At 47.6% G+C, this 12,137-nt stretch overlaps 1 protein-coding gene across 4 annotated transcripts in view; it reads left to right on the top strand.

Annotated features, from left to right (window-relative positions):
• Positions 1-12,137, top strand: part of nkain2 (sodium/potassium transporting ATPase interacting 2) — a 129,042-nt gene that overhangs the window by 111,704 nt on the left and 5,201 nt on the right. For all 4 annotated transcript variants that reach the window (XM_072703219.1, XM_023797129.2, XM_023797128.2 and 1 more), the window contains exon 5: positions 9,808-9,868. In XM_072703219.1, the coding sequence (XP_072559320.1) occupies positions 9,808-9,868 (61 nt within the window). The remainder of the gene's footprint in view (positions 1-9,807; positions 9,869-12,137) is intronic.

Raw genomic sequence — 12,137 nt, 5'->3', positions numbered from 1 at the left:
TATTAGGTTCATATTACATTGTGGGGAGCAAATATAAATATATATGTATCTATGTATGAAATAGTCTTTTAAACCGCCATTCGTATTAACAGAGCCAACCATTACCTATGGAAGAGCTTGTACCAGTTTTGTTAGGGTCGTACACCAGGCAGGAAGGGAATCGACCGGCTTTATTGCATACCTGTCCCTCAGGATAGCGGCAGAGACCGTCAGAGACACATGTTACAATCAGAGCTTTTTTTTTGTTTGAGCTTAGTGCGCAGGGTATCACTAGGTAGCCACACGCTGGGTTAATTATTATCATACATGAAAAAAATTGAGACCACAGCATAATCACTATTTAAATTTCAATTATTTCTCCGTTTATGGGAATGTGTCTGTGTAAAATACACATTTTTTGCAAACTCCAGCCTGACTCTTCCCTGCTTCTCACTAATGAAGGGCTTCTTCCCTGCTTTATGGGACTTCAGTTCTGCTTCTAGGAGCCTGATATGAACTGTCCTTGCAGTGCACTTCACACCTGCACATGCACTGCTTTTGAAGGTCACTTTATGTCATCTTATGATTCATGAGAAACTGTCGGATAAGTTAACGGTCATCTCTGGCATTAGAAACTTGCTTCTGCCCTCTATCTGGCTGGTTTCTGGTCGTTCCCAGCGTCTCCTGCTTCACCATATTCTTGTGTTCTGCTGTCTTAGAAATTTTGAACCTGGAAGCAACCTGCTGCTCAGTGTAGCCTCTGCCAGCAGAACCAGGATTAAACCGGGATTTAAAAATGCAGATTTGTTTATATAGAGTAGTCTTCTAATTTTTTCCAGAGTTGCATATACATTTTATTATTAATTAAGATGTTCCCTCCTAGTGCCCATGGAGACAGGACGTTTCCAGAAAGTTCTGTCTTGCGTCATATACCTGGTGGTCTGGTATGACGAGTCTGTCGACGATATTCGGAGAATGTGAATATCTGTGTGGTGGGGGGGTGGGCAGGTCCCCGCATCCTGTCAGTCACAGGCCACTCCAGCGGGGACACGGGGCCCCTTCGCCGAATGCCGAAAGGGACACAGCAAGGCCATGTGTGCGTATGCAGAACCATGAGGTCTCCCCGCAGGAAACCGGGGAGTCATCTCATCTGGATTTTAGAAAACTGCATGGTTTGCACACAGAAATCTCACTGCAAGAACCGCTTGTAACATTAAAGCACATCGTTTTTGCATCGCAGTTGATCTGACCTATGATCATTTCGGCATCACTGCAGAATAAGAAAATCCTCAGTAGGCTGGTAAGGATAATTACTGATATGAGGGATGGCAGCTCATTATTATGCGGAATATAGCTGCCTGTAGTGTTCATGTGACAGTAAAGGTCACTATACTGTATTGGAAACTGTAGCCAAATACAGCACTACACAGTAAACATGGGAACAATAGCAGCAATAACAACATCCAATAAAAGTGGAGGCAGGAAAGAATGCCAGACTTTTTTCCTACATAGGATACTTGGCAAAATGGATGAACTGCATAGCTACGACCAAAACATGGAAGAAAACTATCCACGGCCTCCAGTCATTTGCGTCAATATTGTCGCACATCAGGATACTGTCAACATCCCGAAGATGTGGATCCATTCCTGTAGGCGGACCTTGCTCAGTAGCAGGTAGCTCAATTTGGCGACGCTGGAATGATTTGCGCACGTTTTCCGTTTTCTGCACGGCGGTCGCTTTTGTGAAGTCTCCTCTGCGGACCGATCCTGTCGGCATTATTTTCCGGCCGGATCCCCTGGAATACCAGAGAAGGGTTCAGGTTATGCTCTCAGGCCTGTGGGGCGATAGAAAGGCAGCCACGAGGGGCGGGTATTCAAAGGGTATTTTCAGGAGAATCAATGGAGAGATGTCTGAATGCATTATAGAAAACACAGGGCAATTATGCCTCTAGTTGGAAGAGCTGACTTTTCCAGTGGGCGATCAATCCCCTTACAGTGGATGTGAGGTCTTAGAGCCACATAATGAATTATTACCAAGCCAATGCCAGGAATGTCTGCTAATCTAATGAGGTTTTGCCACCGGAGGAGTTCGGTGTCAACGTGGAGGCCTGTGAACAGCAGATACGCAAGTAGAAGAAGGCCGTGACCGTGAGTCGTAGCTGGGGCAGTCTGGATGCAGTGGATGGCCTTTCTGTTGGTCGGTTGTCAATGGTAGCGACTGTCCCAAGGACACAGCACTGGGCTCCGGCATCTCTCCCAGTTCAACCATAAAGAGAAGTTTGTGCTTCAAGCCTTTGGGAGTCACATGACATGCAGCCTCTGATCCCGCGTGTGGAAATGACCAGGTGGGCCGTACGCCCGGCCTACGCCATCCCACTCCCTTCTAGGTGTCCTGTCAGATCAAGATCAATCACGTACAGGCATGTTCAGAGCGTGTCACTGCGTAGGCCAACACCCCCCATAGCCACTGGTTGTTGTAACCGTGTACAGGCTGAGCAAGCAGGGAGCAGGGAAATCAGGATCGGGCACACGGAAATCCCAAAGACGGGGTTTATTGTAGACGGACCACTACTACACAGTAAAACATCAATGACAGACCTGGGGAAACAGACTTGAACGCAGACTGAAGTACACAAGACAAGCCGAAATAACAGGAAACAGGTGATCACAATCGGGGTAGTGCACGTGGGTAATGAGGGGGCGTGGCACACACGAGGACTGGACGCACAGGTCATGACACTGGTCTGCAGAATTTGTGAATTTGAAAAATTTGGTTTTATTTGTGTTGATTAAAAATCAGACCCCCCCCCCCCCCCTCCACACACACACACACACACACACACAGAGTCGTGTAGTCATATCTTTTTGGGGGCCGGTCATTCATTTCTATGGGAAAAATGCTAACGCTAACTATGACAACCTTAACCCCTACCCAGCCCTAATCTTAACCATAAGTGACCAAACAAAATACAATTTTTTGCAGTTTTTTCACCGCAGTCACAGATTTTTATAAAATAGAATTTTCCCATATGGGGACCAGGAAAATGAGTGTCCATCAGGTAAGGTTTACCTGGAGCACACACACACACACACACACACACACACACACAGTCAGTGAATTGGTTAATTTATCAAGCCTCCACAGTTGCTGTACTGAGTATATTTATTACTTGTTACTGATTCTAATGAGAAACATGACATGCAGACAATAGCAAATTAAGACTATGGTTCGGACAGCTTCAGATCCCATTCTGGTGATTACATCTGTCAGAAAACACACATCAGACATTTTCCCGTTCACTTCCGGTTTTCCTGCTATTATTAATCATCGTGTCAGGCTCACCCCAGGAGTCAATGCTAAAATGTTATTACCACATATTTATTCATATTAACTATGAAACTTGCAGTGTCGAGAAGATCCACATTTCTGTTACACGACAAGCAGTAAACATCTTCATGATGAATTTAGGATGATCTCTTATCATGACTGAAAGGTCTCATTCCAGCTTGCTGAGACCTGGAAGTACAAGCAGACTGTCAGCGTAGACTTTAGGTGAAGCATGATGAAATTTGTGACATCTGTGCTGAAATACCCGCAGAAGAATATGTGCTGAGATCTCGCTTGCCGAATCCTGACAATGTTCTCTGTGTCACAGCGTCAGTGCTTTATAAATTATATCGACATGGCAGCACAGCAAATGCGGGATCGACTCTTTGTTGGAGCCTTAGCCGCTGCGGCTAAATTGCTTGCTAAATATCCTCACCATAGGGCAGCGGGTACGACCAGCGCCTTTGGGCTGGTCTTTCTTCCAAGAAGTGAGGACTCGGTGAACGAGTCAATGAAGTCGTCCTCCAGCCATGATCAGACACTCGTGGGGCTTCACTTAGCACTCTAATCGGACCGGTGCCAACATGTGAGTTTCACAAACTAGCCGTGATCCATGGGTGCCGCGGTTTCTCACAGCGACACACCGAGACGGATTCAGACGAGGCCTTTCCGCTAAGCCGCCGCCTGCCTAACACAGCGCCGATTCCCTTCCTGCTTCTGGCAGTCGGCCAAAACTTGAAGCGGTTTGTTTTGATTACGCTAAAGAATGGTCCTTCACAGTCATGGACAGGACAGCGCGTTATTAATGATCGTCATTCTGGCCGTATTAAATCAAAAGTACCTGAAACGGGTTTCTATCAGCTGCTTGAGGCCGCTTTCGCGGAAGCCTGTGCCTGTGAATTCACACGGTAGGACAAGGTGTGGCTCAGACAGCACCACTGATAGTTCTGTCTGTGGCACAATAGCAATCTGAGAATAGCCAGTCAGGCGCATGTCTGTCGGACCCCTGAACGACGCCCTTAAGCTCCCAGAATGCACCAGGGACACCGGATAAATGGCCTGACCCTGCGCTTGGACCCCAGGCTTCGCTCTCAACCGTATGTGTGTGCAGAGAGCATGATGGGATATGTAAAAAGAGGCATTCCAGTGTACATGTACTTGTGCAAACAGCAAATAAAGCATCAATTCATTTTTTCATTTCATTATATCAAATTTATCACTGAATAATCAACAAAGATCTCTTACTTTAAGCCATTCTTCACCAGACGAGGTCATCACTATCCAGCATTATAACTGACACCTTTTCATGTAGAGTATATTCAAGGGTCTTTGAAAGCCAGGATGCTTTATAGCATACAATAACCGTCGCAATCTATACAAAGCAGCCGTGTTCCTGCAGATGCTGAAATGCGGCGAAACTTTACTGCGACGGGCAGTAAAACACAACCTGTCCTGCTTAGCAGAGTTACCACAAATGCATGTAATCAGCGCCTCTGCGCATGCAGGCATCCAGACTCACCGGCGGTGGATTCATCTGAGTCTTTTTTTTTTGTGTGTGTCTGTGCAATAAAGCGTTTTAAATTTGGCAAAAGAAGATGCCGACGCACTGGACCAGTGCTTAGAAGAAAAAAAAGAAGAAATAAAATCTGCGCATGGGAGCCGCAGGAGGAAGTGATGCGTCGCTGGTATGTAAATCGCAAAAGACGCGTGCTGTAAACACCCAGATTGGGGACCACCTGCCGGGGGAAGTGATGAAGGCAAAAACAGTCAAGGACACGGGAATTATGCTCCTGCGTCTCTGGCGGCGCAAACCAAACGCGGTGCTCCAATTAAGCTACGGTAACAACGGCAGTCGTCAGCCTCCGTTACTCCGATTTCTAAACCTGGAGCTCGCAGGTACCGGGCACGTTACCAGAAAGGAGTCGACGCGAGCCGATAAAGCGTCTCTGATCTCCTGACAGAATGCCAGCAGAGTGAGTCACGTCTCCATAACTTGTTCATTCAGAAGTCATGCTGAGAGGAGACCGAAGGGTCATATTAAAGAGTCCTCATGCTTCTAGATGCACACAGCAAACAATGGTCCCTTAACATTATTTATATTGGCGATTGAACTCTTCTAATAATCATAGTCTTTTCTGTAAACGGCATAATCGCAGACTACGTATTTACGTATGTACACAAGGCCGATGAATGCTAACGGAGGATGTCAGCCGCCTCTTGGCTCGCACGAAGATTAAATGGGTTGTGAAATGACACATTTCGCCGGAGTGCCTTTCTCGAGGGTGCGGCACCTTCCCGGAGCACGAGCCGCCAATCATCCGGCTGCCCCGCTGAGTTTTAGTTTCCAAGGTTCCCAAAGGGCACGGCAGAGCCGCGGTAACGGCTCCGCCCACGCCTGACCGTAATTAGCCCTCTCTCCCCTCCGAACGGCGGTGTTGGTGCCAATTAGCGGACATCTCACTCCGCTCTCTGTCCTAAGGGGCACATGGACATTAACACTGCGTTGACCTTGTATCGAATTAGTGGTTCTGTGGGTCAGTTAAGAAAAACACTCACACACGCTGGAGAAAGGAGCAATAAACTAATGTATTTTTGATTACACTTTGGGGACAGATGTGCGTGCCCAAGCTTTCATTTAACCGACGACACCGTGATGGTGTGGCTATTAAGACAGTTAGCGGTAGCAAAGCTAACAGTGCGCTGTGGTGATTATCCTGGCTGCTCTGTCAATGGTGTGGAAAACAAATGAGCGGAATAGCAGTAAATATTCACAGGAGGCTACAATGACAGTCGTGAGCAGAGCTGTCACATGTCCAGACCCCCGGAAATTACTTTGGAAGGGTTGCGTCGGAGAAGGGGGATTTGTAGGCTTCTTTTTATGTGAACCGAGTTCTCATTTTTTTGTGGGGGGGGGGGAGGGTAAAAGAGATGAAGGTGCTTTAATAACGGGGGCAGCAGATATACTTTCTGTCTCCATTTGTCACTTTTTTGTCAATATTTCACACTTCTGGAGAAGAAAAATGGCAGTAGCACAGACGAATGGGCATCTTTGAATGAGTGTCGTCGTGCAGCACTTCCCGACTCAAAAGGGTATGCCATTTATTATCGTGTTACAAAGGCGTGTGATCATGAGTGTGCATGCAAGCCGCACGTTTCTGTAAACGCGTCCCTTTCGAGAGGTTCGGATTTAGCACCATGAGAGCATGAAGCTCTTTTAAACATCCTCATTCATCTCACTGCCCGCTCGATGATGTCACGCACGCCACCTGAGACGCGGTGTGGGGCCGCACCGCACGCGTCAGAAGCAGAGCTGTGTGGCGGAGGGTTTCCGTGAGGCCGTGTCGCAATGCATGGTGGGGGTTTCCATGGGCAGCCTGCAGCGGGACTTACGGTGCCTCTGTAAATATTAATAATCTGTGCATTTCATATATCGGTAAATGTCAGCCGGACCGATGCCAATAAACAGCTAGCGGTCTGTGGCGCCGTGGCCCCTCCATGGTCCTGAATGACACGGACTCAGTGCTTATTAGGTTTCAGACAGCAGACAGTCCTGTGGCCATGAAGCCATTATTTCAGGTCATTTGCTTGGACGGTCTCGCAAATCCCCTCGGGATTTAAGGCGGCGCGGTAACATTGAGGTTGAACGCCGCAACGGAAGAAAAACCGCATCGTAATGCCGGGGCAGTGGAGATCAAAGTGCTTACAGCACCGCTACTCGCTCCGCGAGGTCAGCGCCTCCCTGCGGTGACAGGAAGGGTCCGGCGGTGAGTAGCATTCGACCATGACCCTGTCGCCTCAGAGTTTGGACGTCGTGCTGCCACTTAACTAATAACCTGCTGACTGCGCTGTCGCAGCTCAACGTGGACGAGTCGTCTCCTTGGCCGCGCTGCAGCACACACATGTCACCCGCGTGTCGCGCTGGCTCACGTGAGCAGCACCAGACACAGCAGACCCCCCGCCGCGTTAGCCGAATCGATAGCATCACACGGGCATTTATATCTGCCCTTCCCTGCCCTTGACCATGCCCACAGCACTCACGGACCCCAGAATATCCCATCGAGCCGCCCCTCACATCTGCGAGCCTCACGCAGAGTCACGAATGAGCGGGCGGCTGTGAGACCGTAATATTCTCGTTGGGCTCCGCTGTCTCGTTGCGGTGAGACAGTAGAGTCTGGATGCAGTCCAGATTCTCTCTAACGAGGCAGTCATTCGGTAACGAGGATAATAGACAGACCTCCTGGTAAGACTGAAAAATGAAAGTACTACCACACATGGCCATGTGGATATGAACACAAGTACGAAATGGTGGTCGAGCAGGAATGCATGTTGCTAAGCTTACCGCGCCAAGTAAAACATTTAAATACTCGCGTTAAGATCAATTGCGTTCCCAGACTCTTAAATTATTCATGTTGCCTCCTTAGAAATTCTACATGTATTATTTAGATGTATATAATCTTATTTTAACAATTAATCAAGAGCTCGGTCACGTCAACCTGAAGGAATTTCATGCACAAAGGCTCTTCATCATGTAAAAAAAAACAAAAAACACATTTACAGCAAACAAATTGGTTCTACATTCTGTCGCACAATAGACACGAGATACCATCGGGTAATCAGAGGAGTGGTGCGCGCAACATAATTGTGTCCATTCTCAGCCAGGGCTTGTGGGCGCCCCTTGAACAAGTGCTTTTGTTTCAGCAGGGGAGGGAGTCAGCGCAGCTGAAGGTGGGGGGGGGGGGCAAAGAAGGGAGTCCTCTTTCAGGCGATCTGGAGAGGGTCCTTTGTAATCTACGTCCTCCACGTCGGGGATCAGTTTTATGTAAATGCCCCGCATGGAGACGTATCGCATCTCTGCGCGTGCCGACTGCCCCCTCAGCGTCTCCGTGCTGCAGGAATGCGAGGAAGCAGCGCATTATTCACTCTAAATGAGGGCAGGACCTTGAAGTATTCCCAGAATCTTAAATCTGTTTTTCCCTGGATTTACAGCTTCTTCCCTTCGTATCGCCAGCCTGCGTGCCGTAAACACAAATTAAACACAAAACACTCTGTGTTTTTATTCATTTTGTTAAAGGAGTCCGCTAAGTGGCTTTTATGGGACGAGTCTTTTTCTGTGGAGATTCTTCCGGAGCTCCCTTCGAGGAAGCTAATTGGCGGAGTTGTTCGCCTGTCCCTTTAATTCACTCCCCGCCATAATGAAGGACGTTCTGTCTCCACAGCGCTCCTGTTGTCAGCCGCTACAGCCAGCCTACTCGCCTCTCACAGCCCATCGGCCCCGAGTCGGGCGATTTCATTCTCATTTTTCCACCCACAGCAGCAGACTGACCTCTGACCACGCTCTCTGACTCCTTCGATCGTTCAATTTAATCTGAGTCCTCCAGTACTCATGCCCCCATACAGATCTAATGTGGCAAAGTATACTCTGGTCCACAGGATTGAAAAAGTTGCCTTCCTAACACCGTGGCTTTAACATATCCCTCAACACGGGATTTTAGCCTTAAACAGCCTGAAGAACTGATCCATTAGTCGCTCACCCTACCATAACTCTTCCTGTTATTTCCCAGCAGCACCATTAATCAGTATCTACTTCTTCACCTTGCAGTCACACCCTCTGCTCTCGCAAACGGAAATATGCCCGTAAGACTCGCCTCCCTCGGGATGAGGCGGACAGGTGCACGGGGCATGGCGACGGAGAACAGGGCGGGCAATTCATTGGGACTTTATAATATAATTTTTGTATCGCAGACGTTGAGAACAAAAGACGGCTGTTTCTCCTAACGGGAAGAAGGAGAGGAAACCAAACCGATGAGGAGACGCGTGACCGGGTCTGGCTCTGGGGGAGAAAGAGAAAATACGGGACTTATATATCACGAGGGAAATGGCAGCAGGTCACCTGACTTCACGTCCCACCCCCCCCCCCCAGATGAAATGTATATTAGTCACTGGCACACATACGACGATTTCTGATCAGGAGTAAATAGAGGGGAATAACCACAGGGGCACTGGCTCCAGCTGAAAGCTGATTGGCCCTTGGAGTGCTCCCTCCCCTGTCACCCACTAAGGTTGGTGGAGGCTCCTCTGAAGCTCCGAGCAGGTACTACACGAGATATGAGGTGTACATAGTACTACTAGCTGACGTTAGACTACTCCTCCATGAAACACTGGGTACTTGCTATGGGTATTTCATATCAGTACTTGCTATGGGTACTTGCTATGAATACTTGATATGGGTACTTGCTATGGGTCTCCCTTCATATCACTGTCTACTGTAAGTCTTCAACAGACCCATAGTCTAACTGTATCTGAGTCTTACACGACGTCATCAGCTATGTCCAGCGATGGTCTGGTGATCAATATTTTCTGGGTGGAAGTAAAGCAATTACTTGATCCACCCCAATAAAAACATGCCGTACATAATAACGCTGTGGACGCCGTCCTCTGCGGCCTCTTAGCCAGCCTCTGCCGTGCACCGTGATCCACGTTTGCTTTCTTCTTTATTCCAGCTCGCTGGCTTCATCTACGCCTGTTACGTGGTGAAGCTCATCTCAGAAGAAGAGGACAGCTGTGAGTATCAGTCGCCAGGATCAGTCCACAGATTCTCCCTGTATGCCAATATAACCCTAAACCTAACCCTAAACCTAACCCTAACCCTCTTCTCGCAGTTTAGTCTTAAACGTGAGATGCAAAATAAGCTGTATGTTCCTTTCTCAGTCATGTAGGTGGCATAGCGGTTCAGTGGGTGACAGCAAGACGACACCCACTGTGTGCGTGTGGACTGGCATCCCGTCTAAAGTGTACCCCACCCCTGCGTACTATGCATACTGTGTAATTTTATTCTGTGCCATGCTTAGGATAGACTGTCTCACTGCAGTTCCTACAACCCTGACCGGGATAAGCTGTTGGAAGATAGATGGATAGATGTATTAATAACCACACCTTAGATAAAGTTATTATAATATCTATCCGTCTCGCTAATGTTTGCTCCGGTACAGGTCTGCGCCGCACCATCATCCTGAAATGCAACACTAATGTAGCAAAGTTACAGCATAGGAGCTAAATTTCAGGTTTGACACAGCATTTTTTTTCCAGAGGCTGCTTAAGAGACTGCCTGCTTTTATTGGGATGCATTATCGATGTCGACCGCCTTCAGCGTTTTGTAACTCTTACCTGTGGAAGGCTCTGGAAAAGCAGCCGGTGGCTGCGAGATGCATAAGCAAATAGGAGCAGCATGCCAAATCAATACCATCCTCCTTTCTGCTATCTCTCTGCCCCCCCCCATTTGTTGCGAAGGGAGGGATGTCTGCATATCAAATATAATTGATTGACTGCTGCGGGTCCCTGAGGTTTTATTTCGATTACTTTTCCCTTTGAAAATGTAGTTTTATTGTGCCTAAGCCATACGGGGAAAAAGTCTGTTTCATAATCACAGCCATTAACGATCCTGTTTGAATACATTTAGACACACCCTCATTCCCAGGCAGGGCTGCAGTAGGGGCCAGGATGCCCTGGCAGATTCTGGGGGGCCAATACTTCACAGGGGCCCTTGAATATATAAATTTATATGGAAATATTGGGTAGGGGTGCTCAAGGTGATATTTTTTCAGGGGGCCCCGAATTTTTAGCCAAGTCCCTGTTCCCGGGTGATCATTCTCGGTGTCAAGCTCTCTCTGATAGAAAATAGACATTCTTGATAGAGATGCCATTTTTCTCGTTGGGATCAAGAGCCTGGTTAACGTCGCCCTGCAGATTGGTCCATTTCGTCAGAGAGAATGAGATTTGTCCTGGGGAGCCGTTTGTTTGTCTTGCAAGTGGACAGCGCGAACTGAGCTGTGTCACCACAGTGCGACTAGCCGGGCCTACTGGCGGAAGCGAGAACATAATTCCTGTACCGTATGACCACGGCTCTCTGCCAATAGGAATGTGCTGACCGATGCCGGGTCTTCCCCTATTGGCTAAAGCTTAAAGCAGGGATGTTGGGCAAGCTGAGTGTTTTTTTTTTCACTAGCAGAAGATTAAGGCCCATTAAAATAGAATTACAGTTTAATTAGACTGTGTCGACCTGTCATGTTTATTATGTACGGCAAAACTGAATAAATACTTCCACTTAAGCAGTACAGAAAAACAGTAGTGGCAGGTGATTTTTTTAGTTTGATCTTTCGTAGAGGAACTCAAAGATGCTACTTAATTTGAGCAAATAGAGTGATGATATTCTGGAATTGCTGACCTTTCCTTTTCTGGTTAAGAAACACATTGATGATGCAATCCCCAATGCATACAGAGACCCTAAGCTAAATGCTGTATTAGCCATTACTGCAGTAATTAATACAGTGCATGGAACACCTCGATGTAGGTAATGGAGATCACAAGCGCCCTCATGCTGTGATTATACTTAACATCAAGGCTAATGTCCCCAGCTCCACTTATTGAAGGACTGTTTGGGCTTTAGATAAATCAAAGCGCCGTATTGGAGCTGAACAAGATGAAAGGAACTGGGTCTTCCATCAATCAGGGTGGGGACCAAGAGAAATGTCTTCTTCAGGAATCTCCACCAGGTCAGGAAGCCTTGGAGGACAAGCAGGGCCACCACCACCTTTATGTACGGCGCTGTACATATCGGCGGCCTTGGACCATTTCGGCATCTTTTAGGATGAATTTGTGACATGCAGCTCGGCTAATCAAGGATCAGTTTTAAGACCACCAATGAGCTAAAGTCAGGCTTGCTTGTCAAATGTCGCAGCAGAGCTGTACTGATGGGTTACACAGGTACACATTATATGCCCTCCTCTAGTAAGATTAATTTACTGTATACCCACCCTAAAATTGTCTGGATAAG

This window comes from Paramormyrops kingsleyae, chromosome 19, assembly GCF_048594095.1.
Source record: "Paramormyrops kingsleyae isolate MSU_618 chromosome 19, PKINGS_0.4, whole genome shotgun sequence".
Classification (NCBI taxonomy): domain Eukaryota; kingdom Metazoa; phylum Chordata; class Actinopteri; order Osteoglossiformes; family Mormyridae; genus Paramormyrops; species Paramormyrops kingsleyae.
Note: the sequence above shows the minus strand (reverse complement) of the source record. Positions and strands in the feature narration are given on the sequence as shown.